This window comes from Podarcis muralis, chromosome 14, assembly GCF_964188315.1.
Source record: "Podarcis muralis chromosome 14, rPodMur119.hap1.1, whole genome shotgun sequence".
Taxonomy (NCBI): Eukaryota; Metazoa; Chordata; class Lepidosauria; order Squamata; family Lacertidae; genus Podarcis; species Podarcis muralis.
The window spans coordinates 32,486,269-32,505,187 of NC_135668.1; the positions used below are offsets into that span (position 1 = coordinate 32,486,269).

The window sequence follows — 18,919 nt, forward strand, 5'->3', positions numbered from 1 at the left end:
GTGGCTACAGCATAACCCGCTGCACAAAAGATCAGTCGCACCTGTTGCTCTGCCTACCCACCACAGACATCTGGACCCCAGGAGGTTGCCCAGGAGAGAATGTGGCCCTTGGGCTAAAAGAGCCCCTCACCCCTGCTCCAAATCCAAAGGACACAATTAGCTCCACGTGCAACAGGGGGCTTCTGACTTGGCTTCCCCAAACCACCCACCATCCCTCTCACACTACATAGCAAGACACATGCAGGGTTTGGAAGGCTTTCTAAATCAGATTTATGTTGTGGCACAGCTGGGGGGGGGGGGGAGCTGCTGCTTTTCAAAAAGTCCCAGAATGAAACTTAGACTGCACCGAATAAGAAGCTAAGAAGAGCCTTCTGGATCAGGCCAGTGGCTCATCTAGTCCAGCACCCTGTTCTCATAGTGGTCAACCAGATGCCTGTGAGAAACCCGCAAACAGGACCTGAGCACAAGAGCCCTCTCCCCTCCTGTGGCTTCCAGCAATTGGTATTCAGAAGCATCGCTCCCTCTGACCATGGAGGCAGAGCAGAGCTGTTATGGCTAGTAGCCATGGGTAGCCTTATCATCCTCCACAGACTTGTCCAATCATCTTTCACAGCCATCCAATCTACCTACAGATTTTCAAAAATTGCACAGAGGGAAAGCAAAGGTCCCTTCCTCTCCTGAGCTGTAATTCACACGCTGAAAAGCAAGAATGGAATATGCATACACTTACTTGAAAGGAATTCCAGGAGGGGGATGGCCATGTTGGCCGTAGCTGATATATGTGTCAGCTTGACTATTAGGACAGGCAGGGCCTTGATGATGATATCTGGCATCTCAACGCTGCAGATGGAGAGAGCCACGACACACTGGTTGGCGCAGCGAGAGATCAAGCCGTGCTCCAGGCAATACACCATCTCCCGCTGGGTGAAGGCAAAGACACAAACAGAACATTACCAAGCATTCAGTTCAAATGCGTTTATAGGTACTTCGGTGCAGGGCTCTCTGGGTGTCCCTTTTAATTTAACAAAATTCACACATGACTATATGAACAAAATTCATAGCTTGATTGTAATAAAAGCTCCAAATGGTTTGTCTCCGCCCCGCCCCCCCCAAAAAAAACAACACCTACGTTAAAATGATTGTAAAAGCCAGTTAAAAAATATATAAACAGTAAACTAAAAAGAGATTATCATACACGTTAGCATTCTACATTGTTTGGATAGGTCTGCCTAAGCAAATATGTTTCAAGCAATAAGCAAGGACCACAGTGAAGGCACCTGCCTGGTGTCAACAGGCAGGGAGTTCCAGAGTACAGAGACTGCCACACAAAAAGATTGATGACTTACAAGTCTTTTGCTTCTTGTTTAATAGCTAAATGCAAGTCAAGGAAAGCCAAGCTCAAGTTAAGCCATATTTATTTATTTATTTGGCAGCAGTGTCCTTCTCCTGGCTCACCCACTGAGAACGTCCCACTCAGTTCCTGCGCATGCAATAATACCTGCTTGCTTTTGTCCAGGTGATTATGGTAAAAGATCAAAGTAGTCAGCACTGGAAACACAGCCAAATGCAAATCGTTACGGGAGAAAGTTTCTGGGGTGCCCTGCAGGCGCTCGGTCATCTTTTTGTCTGTAAGCTGGCGGCACACACAAAAAGTCACTGCTACAGAATCCAAAGGGAGGCATCCACAGGTTACCCACTCCTGTTCTCCATTGTTGCAACCCACCCGAGGGCCTTACAGTGAATAGCAGACAAGATATTCAGCAAACGACAACAGGCTTCTCCACTGGAGAGCTCTCCCATGACACTAATGCATGCCACAACTGTAGGGCAACCATCAAAAGCTCCCTAATGTGGACCTTTGTTGCCCCAATTGGATGCTCGGAGGCACATTCTTACCATAGAGCAGAGGGCAGAAGACAGCTGGTCAATGTTGCAAGGGGATGTTAAGTAAAGCACTTTGTACTGCAGAGACTCCGGTAACTTGTTCAGAACCAGCTTCAGCACCTTCCAGTCTGTCTCCTACAAACGAAAAAAAGGAAAGAGACACTCAGGGGAGCAGGGGAGTTCAAGGGTGGCATGGAAAGAACTGCAGCCCGGCTGCAAATCACACTCTTTGGGCAGATAGAATGCCAGGCTCCATCTCCAGGAAGCAAGGCTGCAACCATGCGGCTACATTAAGCAACCTTTGCCAGAGCGGTGCTCCCAATGTCTTGACCTAAAACTCCCATCAGCCCCAGCCAGCCCAGCCACATGACCTTGGGGTTGACTTGAGCATGGGCATGCTGGCTGGGGCTGATGGGAGTTGTAGGCCTGAACACTGGGAGGGAACCAAGCTGGTATAAAGTCAGCATTCATATCCCCATTCCTGATTGGCAACTAGACCCTTCCAGCAGGACTTTTATTTTTAGTTTTCACTAAAAATGACTAGGTTTGATATGCAATGCTCCATATGCACTTCAGCATGATGTGCAATGTCTTTCGTAAGGCACTACTCTCAAAATAAAATAGCATGCCAGTGATGGGCAGGGCCAAAGAAGGCAGAGCCATGGATGGGTTATGGAGAGTCCCAAGGGCCAGAAAGAGAGCTGGAGGGCCACATCCAGTTCCCCATCCCTGATCTGCAGCTTGGGATCCAGTTACCAGGTTTTGGTTCATCACTCACTTGCTTCAAGCACTGGAGGAGGACTCCAAAGAAAACGGAGTAAGGTAAGTGGCCCATACGAATGCCCGTGCTCTGGGGAGGCACACTGGGGCTTCCCGAGGGAGGGGAGAGGGTGCCGGCAGGTTTCTTCTCTGGTTCCCTGTGACATAAGAAGAAGGAAAAATCAGCCTGCTGCCAGACCATAGCGTCTTGAAGAAGCACAACTGACAACTACCTTACGAAGAACCCATGTTCCAAGTGGCTTTATTTATCTTTAAAGTATTTACATGCCACTTGTCCGTGCAAAGTGGATTAACAATGATAAAAACCCATTACAACACACACACACACACACACACACACACACACCATTACTACCAAAACCCTTTAAAAGAATGGAAACCCATTCAAATCTTCCAATCACATAATCTACTATCCTTAATCCAGTAAATGGGAGAAAGCTTACTCATGCGAAGGCCAATTGAAACAAATAGGTCTTTAAAGGCCTTTCAAAACCCCTGAAGTGTCACTGCCCAGTGCAGACCTACTGGGATTTCCAAAGGCACAAGGGCCACCACTGCAGAGCTAGAGGCTGGACCCACCAATTGAATTGAGATTTCAATTTCTGGGCAGCATGGTACAAGGGAGCCTCAGATTAGAACATAGCAGAACTATTTTTGGGAAACAGTGGCTACAATCAGACAAAACCTACAAAAAATCGCAGAGGCAGTAGGGGCTGAATTTCATGAGCCCTTCTTTGGTAGCCAGGCCCAGTCGGTGGAGAGAGTCAGCCCGAAGCGAGAGCAAGAAGTCAAATACCTAAAAATAAGCAAGAGAAAAATAATTAGCCTAGCCTTCCCCCACATGCTCCACGGCAGGTTCAGAGATCTTCTCAATCCAATCCAAGCAGTCCTGCAATGTTCCTAAAAGATGGTTGCACTTCAAGCAGCAGGGAGTTCCACAGGAGCAGAAGAGCGACACGAGACATCAGCTCTGCAGGCTAAGGGCCTAACCACGAGGCCAAGCAAGCCATTTGCCACGACTCACCAGACGCAATTTACCACCAACAGGAGTGGTGAAATCCGTAGCAGCAGCAAGACTTGCAAGGCTCTGTATGATATGCCACTCCTCCCCTTTGCCCCTGCCAGCAGGTCAGAGCACTCAAGAAAGAGGAAGGAGCACTTTGGACTGAACCATCCTCTCTGCCAAACCCAGCACAGCAATGGTAGGAAAAAATCAACTGAGCAGAATGTGCAGGGTATAGGAATTGCCTATTCCTCCCTTCCTGGGAGGAATTGCCCTTCTCTGGGTGTCCTCCTCCATCAGACAGGAAAAAAATGTATTTATTGATAGGACATAAAAGAGAGAGTGTTATCCAAGACATTTACAGGTAGGGGCTGAGGGGTATGATCATGTGACAGTTGGGGGAAAGCACACTCTGTTAAACACTGAGCATGCAATTAAGTTCCTCAGAATAATTGAAAAAGGGAGGGGGAGGAATTCAGCCCTTGCTTGAAAACTGCGTGGGTATTGCCTGCTCAAATCTTAGAAGCCAAAGGGAGGGAGGAAGTACAGTTGGTGAAGTGGGCTGGGGGAGATCTCTGTGCCCTGCATCACACCCATTGCTGCATCTCAGGACTTAACAAAATCAGAACAAACTTCTGGAAAGTTAGCAGCAATATCCCCTTGCAAGCACCATTTGGAGCCAGTTCTCTCCTCCTTGTCATCTTCCCTGCAAGTCTTGCAAGTTTGGAGGTGGGACTGAGAGACGCACAGATTCCTCACCTGCAGCCGGATGCTGCTGGCGACTGGGAGGCTGTATCTGTGTTTATAGTGGAGCTGAATGTGGAGGATCAACATCTCATAGACGCGGGTGGCGTGGCTGGGGGGGAAACTGTAGAGTTTTGTCTGAAAGGAGGAAAGCAAGATGTTGTCAAGAGGAAAGCCAGAATTTATTTATTTTTAAACTAAAAAGCCCAAGAGGAAACCACCCCGGGGCTCAACAACCTGGTCACTTACCTGGAAAATGACCAGAAGGCCCAGGACTGCTGTCTTCACATCTTCTAAAGAAGCAGAGTAAGACAGCAAGTCTCTTTCCTCTAGTTCAGCGGGAGGCAGCAGGGAATGGGAAGCAACCTTTTCAGGGAGAGAGAGCATACACAAGCTTTGCAGAGGGCCAAGGCCCGCAATTACATAAGGACTGCAAAAAAAGTGCTAGGATGGCAAGAATAAATACCCCTGGCAACAGCAGAGCTACATAAAGTATACAAAGCAACAACACCCACATTCATCCCATACATTTAAAGCACTACGATGCCACTGTCATGGCTTCCTGCAAAGGATCCTGGGAACTGTAGTTTGTTAATGGTGCTGAGAGCTGTTAGCAGACCTCTCTTCCTCTCCCGGAGCGACAATCCTCAAGTGGTTTAACAATCAATCCATATTCACTGGGAACGATTGGGAATTGCAGCTTGTGGAGGTCTCTGAGTAACTCTCAGCACTCTTAACAAACTACAGCTCCCAGAATTCTTTGGGGGAAGTCAGGACTGTTTAAAGTAGCATCATAGAGCTTTAAATGTTGTGAATGAGTCCTGCATCTCTCTAGAAGAAGCAAAATGGTATCTTTGCCTGGACCAACAGTCTGATGTGGAGGTTTTCCATGCTTGTGAACCCAAAAGGAGTTTCATATGTGAGTTTTCAGATCTGATAATCGGCTATTTTATAGCTGTTATGTCTCATCCACGAAAATAGGACAGATTCCATTTTCATCAGACTTCACATGAATATGCTAACATGTGCTGCAGCATAGCCAAGCTTGGTTAGGTGGCTAGCTGTGTCCATAACACCCAGTGACATGCCATCTGGTTCTTCATTTTCAGAGATTTCAGTGGAGTTGCTACCCACACTTCAGGAAATCTTAATACTCTAATATTTGTAGGTTTCATAACCAAGCCATTGTCCTGACAACTACGGAACACTGAAGAAACAAATAATTTGTTGATTGAAGGTTTCTACCCTGATCCAAAACAGAGCACCTGATGATGCCTATGCAAAATTAAACGGCAAAGGTCTTTAGATCATTACCTGAAATTGACACACTGCCATCCCCCATGTAAAAACACTCTCAGCTTTGCAAAACCAAACAGGATATTCAAACCAGCAAAGCTCCTCAAGTTCATAGTGCAAATCCCTCCCCAAAGCACAATTTCTTCCCTTGTTTTTGACACTTCCTGAATCCAGGCACAGCTCCTGCTGCCAAAGCCCAGAGCTGAGCTGACAGCTGCCTCACCTTCTCTATGATATCCAACAAGCTGTTGAAGTGGTGGGAGGTGCAGCCTTCTGCCAGGTCCACCAGCAGCTGGGTGGCCAGTTTGCGGACTTGGTGGTCTTTGTCTTCTTGGATGTGGGCCAGCTGGGAGAGGACCACCAGGTTAATCAACTCCTCCTGCAAAGGGACAAGACTTTTGTGAGCTGGCTAAGACAGAGTGGTCTAACAAGGCTGGTAAAAGAAAGAGGTGGAACATTGATTTTGACAGTTGTGCTAATACTGTATTAGTAATTTTTCACTGTAGGTTTCTACTGTTTCTATAAACGTATGGTGAATATGTTTTATGAAAAACTAGGGTAGAAATATTTTAAATGCACTAGAATGAAGATAAAATTGAGAAGGTGCAAGCCAGGAAGCTGGGGGAAGGTCCAGACAGCTCTTTAATTGAGGGTGTCAAAAAGTCAAATGAAGGAATGAACTTTATTTAATACAAAACATAGTTCAACAACATGTAAGAAATAAGGAAATGAAAATACAAGGGAATGAAACATACAAAAAAATGTAAAAATTTAGGTCCTTGTATTCATGATCCATGGAAAGTATAATAATTATTGGTATTGGAGGGTAGTAACGTGTCATTTTTAAGGTTGGTTTTAGTTATTAGGATGTTGTCCTAGTGTGAGGAGGTATGCTATTCTCATTTGAAGCTGAAGAGCTACTAAGAATTTTAAATAGTGGCATATTTCACCAGATGAATTTGAACATAGTTGTCATCATGTGCATACATAATATATATTTTTGTGGTTGAAAACTCTTCTTTTTTTTTTTTTTTTGTCCTCTGCTGCCATTTTGTTTTTCTATCTTGATAGAAGTTCAAGGAAGTGACCTTCTGCCAGACTTAAACATGTGTCTGACATCACCCAAAGAACATTTCTCAGAGTGAAAATGAAAACTCACCTCATAAATCTGCCTATTGACGCTCAAGACGAAAGAGAGAACATGCAGAACTTTGATGCGAATAGCACTCCGTGTCTCATTCCTGAGGAGGAAAAAGGGACAATGGTGTTTTCAAAAAGGAGGAGGAGCCCAAATCATCTGGGTTGTGACCAACATCCAGAGGATGGAAAGTCAGAGATGTGAGGAGAGGAGCCACAGGTAAGAGCTGCAGGGTCCCTACCTGAAGAACTTGTCCATCAGCCCCTGCAGCTTCTGGATCCAGCTGTCCTTCGCGGGGTGGATGGACTGAGCTCGGTAGGTGATCAGGTTCAGAACAGAAGATTCCTTTTAAGCAAAAGGAAAGGCAGGCCAGTACTTAAAAAAACATCCAAGTTCAACAAAGTAAGATTGTAAACTGAGGATTACTCATATATAAAGGGTGATCTGTCATCACTTTATTAAATGGTAGCGGAAGTCCCATGCTCAGTGGCAGAGCATCTGCCTTGCATGCAGGAGGTCCTTGGAGGTCCAGGTAGGGCTGAGAATGGCCCTTGTCTAAAACCAGAGTGGCCCTGCTCACCTGCCCCCAAAAATCCCCCCTGAAGGGCAGCTTCTGGATCCACCCCTCCCCATCCCTTGCAAAAGAAAAGACTTTAGTTCCCTGTGCCCCTCCGCTGAGTGCTCTTTAAGGAAGTCCTAAGGAAACAACAGGAAATTTCTCAAACATTGCCATGCCTTACAGGTCTCTGACTTGCACATTTCTCCACAAGCTCAAAGTAATGTTTCTTAGAGCCATGGAAGTCATTCTGGTCACATAGCTCCTCCACCGTGGTCAGCAAGTCATGGACAATGGATTTCAGCTCTGGGCTCTCCAGGATCTGAAAGGAAGAAAACACAACTTGATTAGCCCTCGAGAATCTCAGTGCAGTCATTTGCAGGCTAAATCAAGACAAAACAACTTTTATCACACTACATGTGCATCAGTTAAGTTACCAATGCTGGAATATCTGTGTTATCAACGACTGTTTCTTGCCAATGGTTCCCTGCCCCACTACAAGTATTAATACAATCATCTCAGCCATGTCACCAATTGGCAACAATAAAAAGGGTGCCTATGTTAACATGGATTTAAGCTCTAATTATCACATTCCATTGTAATTCAACTTCCACCTTACAATTTTCTTCCCCATATATCTGCCAACTAAGATTTCACTTCATATACGTAATGAAGTGGGCTGAGTCCACAAAAGCTTACCCCATTTAAAAAACTGTGATGTCTTTAAGGTGCCACGAGACTCTGAATGTTTTAACTCGGAAGGAAGTGTCAGAGTCTCCTATGCCTCTATCCTTTATTGATGCTTGGAAAGACACAGAACAGGCAGGTGCAGGCTAGAAATTAAAGAAAGTGAAACCCTTCTCTAATCCTACTCCAAAAACTCTGCCACTTTGCACCCCTCCCCCCAGAACACATCCAAAATAGCCTCTTTAAATTCTATTGCATGGTGTTAGAACAACGGACATTGATTCTGTGAGACCTTATGGCTGCAGAGACTACTATTGCAAGGCTGGAAAAATAAGCACTCAACCCAGTCAGATGAGCGGCGTATAAATATCATTATTATTATTATTATCATCATCATCGCCATCACCATCATCTGCTATTCAGCAGTCTGAAGATTTTACTGCCCTTTCTGCGCCTGAAAGTATAGCTTATCATTTTTGCTCTCATTTGGATGCCATTTGGACATATGGAGTGGGACGCGGGTGGCACTGTGGGTAAAACCTCAGTGCCTAAGACTTGCCGATCGTATGGTCGGCGGTTCGAATCCCCGCAGCGGGGTGAGCTCCCGTCTTTCGGTCCCAGCTCCTGCCCACCTAGCAGTTCGAAAGCACGTCAAGTACAAGTAGATAAATAGGTACTGCTTTATAGCGGGAAGGTAAACGGCGTTTCCATGTGCTGCGCTGGTGCTGACTCGCCAGAGCAGCTTCATCACGCTGGCCACGTGACCCGGAAGTGTCTGCGGACAGCGCTGGCTCCCGGCCTCTTAAGTGAGATGAGCGCACAACCCTAGAGTCTGTCAAGACTGGCCCGTACGGGCAGGGGTACCTTTACCTTTACCTTATTGAACATATGGACTTTCTATATTAATATGTTTAAGTCAGAATATTTTTATTCGCAATGCCAGCTGGTGATGGTTCTCTTTTTTCTGTTACGTTTGCAAAAACAGTATTAAAAATAAAACAAAAGGGGCTTCCCATTTACCTGCAGCTGCTCGAGCAGCCGCTCGATGATATTCAGGAGGATGTCCCAAGTGACTGCCTGGAGGTCCTTCCCATATTTTTTGATCAGTCTTGTGATGGAAAGGACTATTTCATAAGACACAATGGTATTCGGACTCGTCATGGCCTGGAAGGGGGAGAGAAAGCCCCAAGTAAGGAACTGACATATTGGGACCACCTGAATGACTGAGGGCCCATTTGCTGGTTCCACTGGGTTAGGACACTTCAAGAAGGAAGCGCCCAGAAAAGTATGTTACGTGCCATACAACTGGAGTAGTCAGAAGGGAGATCAAGGTTTCCTGGAAGACCTCCCAAGTAATTCGTAGAGCAGAAACTCCCAACAGTTGGGAGTTTCCAACTCCCAACAGTTGTAACAATAGCGACAACAAAAAGTATTTTTCCCCTTCTAGTCTGCTGAAATCGGGAAAGCTTGGGTTCCCAGACTGTGCTCAGAGCACAGTCCCACACTTTGCAATTCTATGCCCACCTTCCTTACCCATGATTTTGCTCCTGGTTTTAGGTGATGCACCTCATGGCTTATAGTGAAAAGGTAGATTCCACTAGCCTGAAGGCTATGCAACCCTGCCATCCAAAACTAATAACGTGTGTGGGAAAACTGCCAGAGAGACTTCAGGTGCACAAGCAAGATCAGAAAGTGCAGCCTGCTACTCAGGAGTAAAGAAAGGAACTTCTGAGCCGTGGCAAACTCACTATAAAGACAATTTGCAGCCAAAAGTGAAAAGGCTGTAAGTGATGCAACTGAACCACAATGAACGGAAGTGTGGTCACAGATGAAACAGCAGGCTGTGACTGCAGGTATCTTTGGTTTTCCCCAACAAACCTCTGTCCTTGCTGCTTGTGAAGCTTTGTCACAGAAAGAGAAACAGCAATCTTTTCAACCGTTATGGAGAGGGTCTTCAGCTCAGTAGCCCATAGGTTCCCTCTGAATTCGCGTTCCCCAAGATTTGTTTATTGCATTTTATCCTTTCTCTGAGGAGCACTGTACAGGGATCCTCTCACAACAACCCTATGAGGTAGGTTAGTCTAAACCAGGGGTAGGCAACCTAAGGCCCATGGACCACAAGCGGCCCATGGACCACAAGCGGCCCATGGGGGTTGTTTAACCAGCCCATGAGCCGCCCCCAAACCAAGCCACCCGCTCAGCGAGTCCCCACGCGCTGCACTAAACCGGCGCAGCACGGAACAGGGACTCGGTTCCGCAGCACCGGAAATCATGAGTGTGCATACTTACGCACGCGCACAATCCGGCCCATGGAAAGATCTTCGCTGGAGTGAACCAGTAAACCTTGCCGACCCCTGGTCTAAGAGGCAGTAATAACCCCAAGGTCACCCAGCAAACTTCACACCTGAGCCAGGATTTAAATCTAAACCTCCACCATCTATCACCCGCATGACCCTGATGCGAAGGGCTCAGAATTACCTTCAGAAAGGAGGGCAGCACTGAAGTTGGTGAATTCCTGAGTGACGGCAGCCTGTGCGCTCCCCACAAAGCCATGCCCACGAAAAACACAGCCCCTCTCAGCAGTGCGGCATCTACCATGTAGGTTCTGCAAACATGGGAATTTTGACCACGATTAGTGGGTTCAGGATCTTCCTTAAATCAGTACCAGTGAGAAAGGGGGAGGGAGGGGCCAGAGCCATCTTTCATTTTTTTCCCTCCTATCAGCACAAGTCCACTCCTCCCGACCTCCTTGCGGTGCACACCTGGCCCTATGGGGTCAGTGTCATCTGGATTTCTAAAACTTCCAACAGTGTTGACGATATACAGGCAACTCCCCATTTAAGCGCATTCAAGTCACACATGGACGTGCGTCGCTGCAAACCTGCAAGTGGCACGAAAATGAGCAAAAACGGCCCTAAAAGAGAGAAGAAACAGCAAAAAGGGTGCAAAAAACAGTGTCTAGCAATCCCACAAACCTCTGCAAGTGCAAACTCAGGAGGCCTATGGAGAGTTTGAGCAAGGAGGTTTGGAGGGAGCGATTGTGGCGTTTGCAGGCTTTTTCAATTGTGTTCCAAATATATGCGATTTCACTTAAACGTGCGGTGTCTCAGATCATAACCCCTGTGTAAATGGGGAGTTGCCTGTAGTAGGACTTGGGGAATAAATATCAAGAGCTCATGCTCTTCTCTGTGTCGGGATAGCTGCTAAGACAGCCCTATCCAAGCCTTCCTCAGTGAACCGCCACTGAGCATTGGTCTCACAAAGCATTCCATGCAAAGCTTGCAAGTCCAGCTGCCTGCTCTGGGATGTCAAGAGTGGGGTACCCCTGTACCCCTACAATCTTTGGGGCAGCATTAAAGCAGTTCTCTTGTACCAGCGTGGCACCCAACTTTGCGCTTGCTCCCGTCCCCAGGGAAAGCAGAGGTTTCAGCAGGTGGCACAGAAGTACCTGTCCTCCATGATCCGGCACATGTTGTAAATGGCACTGTGCCCCAAGTGAGTTCCTAACAGATTGCGCATGAGCTGAAGGACAAACAGAAGCATGTTGTTAAACGGAAGCAAATCCCTCAGAATTCTGCACACGCACATACATGCATGAACACACACACAAACTGACAAAAAAAAAAGAAGAAATGCACAAAATTTATGCCCAGAAAAAATTATAGAAAGTGCAAAGTCTGGTACAAAACCCTGCAGTAGCAATAAGGAATCTATACAAGATTTGAACAATTCTAGTTGCAAGATAATGAATCATCAAGTTTAACAGTTTGGAAAAGATAATGCAAGAATGATCTTGGTGCAAAACACCACCTTTGGTTTTTCAGCACAGTGAATGCATGCAGAAGCCTTGGGAGTAGCTGTACCTCCTGGGGGTGGACTAGATGTCCCTTGGCATACCTTCCAACTATGCAATTTGGTGAGTCTATGTTTCTATAACTCAACAGTGGGCAGAAGTTTCTGATGCTAAGAACCGTTGATACAGTGGAGCAGACTACCTGAGAAGGTGGTGGACTCTCCTTCACTGGAGATTTTAAAGAAAGGTCTGATCGCCATCTGCCAAGCATTCTTTAGCTGGGATTTCTGCATTGCAGAGGGTTGGGCTAGATGACCCCTGGGGGTACCTTCTAACTCTACAGTTCTATGAATCTATTTAGCCTACACGGCTAAATAGCTTCCTATATTCAGCCTTTTCTCCCCCAGGACCACCGAACTGCCTTCTACCCAGAGAACTGGCAAGATAACGGACCTTCCAGCAAGGCTCACAGAGTTCCTTCACGTTGATCGTCCGGCACAAGGTGATTATGAAGACTGGGAGGGTTTCCGAAGGCAAGCAGTTGTAGCACACCACGGCGTCAAGGACCTGCAGGGAAACCTGGGAAGGGGGGAAAGGAATGTGATTGCCTTGGAACAGTATCATTAATCTTATTTATTTCAGGTACTTTTAAAACATTTAATTTTCAGGATTTCCATATGAAATACATGAAGTGCTTTTTAAAAAAGAAATACAAAGAACAAGAACGATTAATTTTTTTTTAATGCACTTTTTTTTCTCTGATGAGCTTTAAGTAGTGTACACGGTCCTCCTAAAGGTAAAGATAAAGGGACCCCTGACCGTTAAGTCCAGTCACGAACGACTCTGGGGTTGCGGCGCTCATCTCGCTTTACTGGCCAAGGGAGCCGGCATTTGTCCGCAGACAGCTGGTCATGTGGCCAGCATGACTAAGCCACTTCTGGCGAACCAAAGCAGCACACGGAAACGCTGTTTACCTTCCTGCTGGAGCGGTACCTATTTATCTACTTCCACCGGTATGCTTTTGAACTGCTAGGTTGGCAGAAGCTGGGACAGAGCAACGGGAGCTCACTCTGTAGCACAGGTTCAAACTGCCAATCTTCCAATTGGCAAGCCCAAAAGGGCTCAGTGGTTTAGACCACAGTGTCACCCGCGTCTCTAATCCCCACAACAACAGGCTAGGCTGTATTAGGCTAGATGAGAGGCAGTGACTGAGCTCAAGGTCAGTCAGTGAGCTTCCTGGCATAATGGGGATTTGAACCCTGGTCTCTCAGGTCCTAGTCCAACACCCTAACCACTTTATCACGCTGGCTCTCAAACAGACAGAAACAAACAAACAAACAAACAAACAAACAGAGAACTACCTTTACATGCCTGCTGAACCAGGAAAATCTTAGTCATGCATCTGAATTCAACAGCAAGGGGAACTCTCTAATTTCAGTAGGAAGAGAGTTCCACAGCCGAGATTTTACAGTCCAGCATCAACTCTGTCCCAAACCACAACCCCACTGCTAATAATCAAGAGAAGGGGAATACTGTTTCCACTTGAGACAACAAACAACAAATTAACAGAATAAGTTGGTTCCAAAGAGGGATTGTTGAGACAGAAAGGTTTGACAACCCAGAGGATTCTGGAGGGAATTCCAGTCATGGGAACTGGAAGGGAGAATGGGTAGAAGTGTTTTAAGAAAGCACCACCACAAATATTGCTCTCCTATTTATAATGGCACTTTGTCCTAACACCCATAGTATTACACATAACTACTGACCTCAATGTCAACTGCAGAAGATGTCTGAATGCATAAGAGGCAAATCATGCTGTAGGAAAGAAAAACATAAAAGTAAAGATCTAGCCCTCCAGGGCAAAATTTCTAAACCTACGGGATCAACCCTACCAGGAAGCCCACGCCATCCCAGAGATACAAGAGCTGGTTGCCCTGACCAAATTCTCCTTCATCAACATGTACTTATGATTAGGCACATAGGAAGCTGCCTTCTACCTAGTCAGACCATTGGTCCATCTAGCTCAGTATCATCAGCACTGATTGGCAGCAGCAATCCAAGGTGTCAGGCAGGGGTCTTTCCCAGCCCTACCTAGAGATGAAAATATGGGGTTCGCATGGAGGTCAGACTGCCAATTTAACCCTCAAACAGGGTTTCTTAGAACCAACAGAAGGTTTAAAGATTAGCCTTACTTGACCATGTCAGCGATATATTCATCCAAGTAGCAGCTATTGAACTTGACTAGGTTGACCAGCACCAGCAGGAACTCTGAATCCAAACCAATATCCATCCACTGAAGGACAAATTCAGCTGAAGGAGAAGAAAAGAGGAATGCAGCCTGGAAACAAAATCACTACAAATTAACTTGTTTTCAACTTGCTGTAACACCTCCTGTTTTCTGAACCCCAGAAGGTGTTTCACAGCCGTGACAGATGTACCTCTCGTGCTTCCACCTGACCCATCCAGATATTCACCAGACATGTCTTATTGCAGGGACATCAGAACCGCCTTGCTGGACCAGGTCAAAGGTCCTTCTGGGTTAGCATTCTGCTTCCACTAATGAGCAGCCAAGTACTCCTGGGAAGTCCTCAAGCATGAAGGAAATACCACCAGCCCACCCACAAAGGAGACATATGCTGCTGTATTTATTTCATTGACCTTTAAACCTGCCTCGGTGTCAAACTATGTGTGTATGATTCAGATCTGGGATTCATTATTGGGGGGTTAACTTACAGGAACAAAGGAAGCTGCCTTATACCAAGTCGAGCCATTGGTTCCTTTTATTCAGTCTTGTCCATCTAGCTCAGTCTTGCTGACACTGACTGGCAGCAGCTCTCCAGGGTTGCAGACAGGGGACACTCCTAGCCCTACGTAGAAGTTCAGTTCAGTGACTGAACCGGGAACCTTCTACATGCAAAGCATATTAACTAAAAATATTTTTTGTATAGCACAAGTAAATTGAATGTTCCATTAACTAAGACACATTGCAGGTTTTGGTCACTCTCCTCTCTGAGCAAGAATTTGCCACGATTAAATTAGTGGCTAAAAAGGGGACATACCCAAATTTTCTTCCAAATACGTTACGCATTTTCCGTTATCCGTAAGAGCCTTGAACACTTCAAGCCGTTCGTGCATGTCTTCATTAGAAGGATAATCTTTAATCACTTTGAAAAAGTGAGCTCGGAGGATACCGAGCCCCTCGCCCTAAAAGATGAGAGGAGTGGCTTCTTGACAAATTGTGGCTACTGGAATTTGGAAATCATGTTTTCTGCTAGTCCATAGTCCCATTCACAGTGTCTAGGTTCTGCATGCCTCAGGTGCACTCTGTGTCTTACCTGCCCTTGAATAATTGCCTTCAGGAGGTGGAGCACAGCATGCCTGGCTTCAGCTGGTCGGTCGGGCTGCAGCATATCATCAACCACTTTCCAGATGGCTTCCACTGCATGCTGAGGGCACAGAAAACTCCAGGTTACTCCCCACATTCACACCTCACTGTCCATTGTGGGGAAGGGGCATTTTGGTGTAACTTCTTTATACATTCAACAGTTTTCTGCCCATGTACTCACATCTTCAAACTTTCTAGTTTTTGCTACCTCACAGATTTGACCGATTGCTCTTATCCGATTGTTCAAGCCAGATTCTACGCTCAGTTCCTGAAAGGAAAAGAAGGCAGCTTTAAACCATCACAAGTTGCTTGCAGCCCAAATAACCTCACAGCTTGTTTTTTATTTAAGATGTGTATGTGCTTTCTCAATGGCAACACTGAGCTCAAATAAAACAATTCCTCTGCTTTTGTGATCTCTTCTTGTGTGGGGTCATGGCCAATGATCAGCATATTGTCACCATACAAAGAGACTGCCAGAACTCTCAACAGCAAGCAAACAGATGGCACTAATCGTAATTCACAGGTAGATAAGTGCAGTGTCATCAAAAAGTGGAAATGGAAGAGTTTTGTCTGTCAGCAACCAGCCATCAGGCTCCTCTTTCAAGTGAGGAGGCTGAAGATTCTTGAACCAGAAGGGGAAGGGCACAGAGGGCCAACCCCAGGAGCACTGCTACTGGATAAGACAGTAGAACCAGCATCCCTCCAGACAGAGGATATGGCACTGCTATCCTCTGACATGAAGGACTCCACTGCAGATGATCCAATAAGGACAGAGGCAGTAAGAGGCTATTGGAAAAGGCTGGAGCGCTTTAGATAAAATATCACCTTCCAGCATGGGTGAAGCTAACACTTTGGATGTAGCCTCCACCTTATCTTGGACTTAGCCTCCATTTGAGCTTTTGTTAGCCTTGCCTCAACTGGTCTAGCACCCAGCCTGAGCCCTGCCTAGCTCTGTACCCATCCTTGGGCTTGCCACACCATAGAACAGGACACTGCCTCTCTGCCTCCTGTGTTTAACCTGCTTAGGTAGCCTTTGCCCTCTTTTAATTTCCAGCTCCTGATGTAAATCAGGCATCCAGTATATTCGTGTGTTACCTTGAGTATTTCTGCTGTGATAACAAATTCCGTTTGCTTTCCTTCTGATGACTTGGAATTAGATTTGGAATTCCCAAGTCCTAAGAGATTCTTGAACTTCTCCTTTAGGCCAGGATCTTTGCTTTGTGGCTTTGCCATCGTTAACTAAGAAAGAATCAAGGAACCTGTGCAAGTAGAAGACAGAGGATGGCACCGTCAGCAGAACATAGTCAACAGCCCCACGTTTCTTCATATAGTTAATGCAACACAGGTGCTCCATAGATACACAGTGTGCTCCATACAAGCAGAGGTTCCACTCCTTGAAGACAGTGCCATGTGTGCATCCAATAGAATGCATAAGCTGCTCCAAGGGCTCAATGGGTGGAGTAGTTCCACATGCTCATCAAAGCACCTGCCAAGCACTGGATCGGAGCCTCATGTGACACAGACTGCAAAGCCAGAGTACATCATCCATTTATATTATGAGCGTATCATATTTGGAGTGGTAGAGCATTTGCTTTGCACACAGAAATTCCCAGGTTGAATCCTTGGCTTTTCTAGGTATAGCTGGGAATGTCCCCTCCCAGAAATGCTGGAAAGCCACTGCCAGTCAGTATTCTGAGCTAGATGGACCAAGGACCTGACTCAGTATAAGACAACTTCCTATGTACCCACAGAGAGTGAGTGTGGCATAGCAGTTAAAAGTGTTGTACTTGGAAGCCTCTGGTTCAATTCTCTCCTCAAGCACTGAAACTCACGGGGTGACTTTCAGCCAGTCATTCTGTCTCTCAGCCCAACCTATCTCACAAGGGCAGGGGGTGTATGCTGCCTTAGGCTCTTTGGAGGAAAGACAATATATAAATTTAATAAGATTCATAAACCATCTTCCAACTGAAATAGGAACAAAGTGACATGGTAAAGCAGGCATAGTCACTATAACTAAATCAAATGCCCCCATCACAATAAATTTGTTAGTCTTTGGGGGCAGGAGGGAGGCTATGCAAACCAAAGTCATAGAATCACAGAACTGTAGAGCTGGAAGGGGTCCCAAGGGTCATCGAGCTCAACCCCCTGCAATGCAGTAATCACAGCTAAATAATCAGATGGTCATCCAACTTCTGTGTAAAAACCTCCAATGAAGGAGAGTCTACCACCTCCTGAGATCATCTGTTCCATTGTCAAACAGCTCTCTTTTCTTTTAATAGATGGGGTGTTAGGAGAGGGACAATACTCTGGTGGAGGACACATGCTTCTTCTGAGGTAGTTTGTCCACCTTTGGTCCCCAACCTGCACTCAGCTCTCACCTGTGGCTCCTAGAAGCTGTCAGCATGCAACAGTGGCCACACCCCAGGAATGGCTTTGACTGGCCAGTTAAAGCAGGTGAGGGTAGCCCATGCGTCTCAAACCCTCAATGAGTTAGGGACTTTCCCTGCATGCAAAGACAGGCGTCGGTGGATTGAGACAAGACCAACTGTGGGTCCAACGGTCAAGAATGTGGTTTCTTCACATGCTGTAGTGACAGAAGTGAGGGGCAGATGGGGCTCATCAACCTGGGAAGGTAGCCCAATTAGAAGAAAGAAAACTCTGATTCTAAACCTCCACTGCCTTGTGGGATAACTTTGGGAGAAGAAAAGGCTAAGGAGTAAACGCTACATAAAACAAGAGTAGAGTCCCTAAGACGGTTGGAAGGCGCCTTGTACACCTCCCGGCAACTCATTGCAGCCAAGCTAGTGCCAAACATATTGCTCTGCTTTCCTTTGGACCACATCAGCAAGAAAGAGGGGGTCTTGCCATCTGGGCAGCCCAGGACTTCCATACACACTGCCCAGACTTGGGTCCAGGGGAGGTCACTTCAGTGCTGCTAATGCAGCGGTTTGACCACCTCTGGAGGTGCACTCCATTGTCTCTCAAGACAGATGCCAACTACTACTACTATTTCAGATTTTACTGAAACAGCTCTTATTTCATTTATTGTAGTTATCTTGAGTATTTTTCCACTATGCTACTCCCAACATAAAAGTGCTTTACAGTTCTTGTCCTCACCACAACCCCGAGGCAGGTTATACAGCTGCATCCACTTCACCAGAGAACCTTGGCTGGTCCAAATATCTCAGTGACACTATAAGACTCTTAAGAGAAGACTAGCAGGAGGGCCACCATTCTGAAAGCTGTTTCCATGCACAACAAATTCTGCAGAACTCAGTGTCATAATGCATTGCTTGCTAGCAGCACACGTTCCCCTCTCTAAAACTGGCCTGCAAGTTAAGAGATTGCAAAACACATGCATAGCCATTTGCTCCTAGCATGCTCATGGAGGTAAGACAAACCCAGGACATCACTGGAAATCTTGGTGACACCACCACCACCTCTGTCTTTGCAGAAGCTAATTCATTATTTGTCTCCACAAAACACCCTCATGTCACAGCTGCTGTTACACGTTTAACACCATTTCCGTTAAGCCTTTTCCAATCAATGCAGCTGCACATGGGTCTAAGCCGCACCCCAAAACCTTTATCGTCACAACAACCCGATGAGGTAGGCCAGGCTGTCCCCCACAGACAACAAACTTTGCAACCATC

At 46.3% G+C, this 18,919-nt stretch overlaps 1 protein-coding gene across 7 annotated transcripts in view; it reads right to left on the minus strand.

Moving 5' to 3' along the window:
* TSC2 (TSC complex subunit 2) overlaps positions 1-18,919 on the minus strand; it is a 45,449-nt gene that overhangs the window by 26,163 nt on the left and 367 nt on the right. For all 7 annotated transcript variants that reach the window (XM_077919187.1, XM_028706968.2, XM_077919186.1 and 4 more), the window contains exons 2-22: positions 16,362-16,525; positions 15,448-15,534; positions 15,217-15,327; positions 14,941-15,085; positions 14,074-14,191; positions 13,648-13,696; positions 12,335-12,460; positions 11,537-11,610; positions 10,567-10,693; positions 9,109-9,252; positions 7,586-7,723; positions 7,087-7,190; positions 6,867-6,948; positions 5,931-6,086; positions 4,661-4,777; positions 4,427-4,549; positions 3,354-3,460; positions 2,663-2,801; positions 1,897-2,019; positions 1,499-1,633; positions 731-920 (exon numbers count right to left, since the gene is read on the minus strand). In XM_077919187.1, the coding sequence (XP_077775313.1) occupies positions 731-920; positions 1,499-1,633; positions 1,897-2,019; positions 2,663-2,801; positions 3,354-3,460; positions 4,427-4,549; positions 4,661-4,777; positions 5,931-6,086; positions 6,867-6,948; positions 7,087-7,190; positions 7,586-7,723; positions 9,109-9,252; positions 10,567-10,693; positions 11,537-11,610; positions 12,335-12,460; positions 13,648-13,696; positions 14,074-14,191; positions 14,941-15,085; positions 15,217-15,327; positions 15,448-15,534; positions 16,362-16,499 (2,533 nt within the window). In that variant the 5' untranslated portion in view covers positions 16,500-16,525. The remainder of the gene's footprint in view (positions 1-730; positions 921-1,498; positions 1,634-1,896; positions 2,020-2,662; positions 2,802-3,353; positions 3,461-4,426; positions 4,550-4,660; positions 4,778-5,930; positions 6,087-6,866; positions 6,949-7,086; positions 7,191-7,585; positions 7,724-9,108; positions 9,253-10,566; positions 10,694-11,536; positions 11,611-12,334; positions 12,461-13,647; positions 13,697-14,073; positions 14,192-14,940; positions 15,086-15,216; positions 15,328-15,447; positions 15,535-16,361; positions 16,526-18,919) is intronic.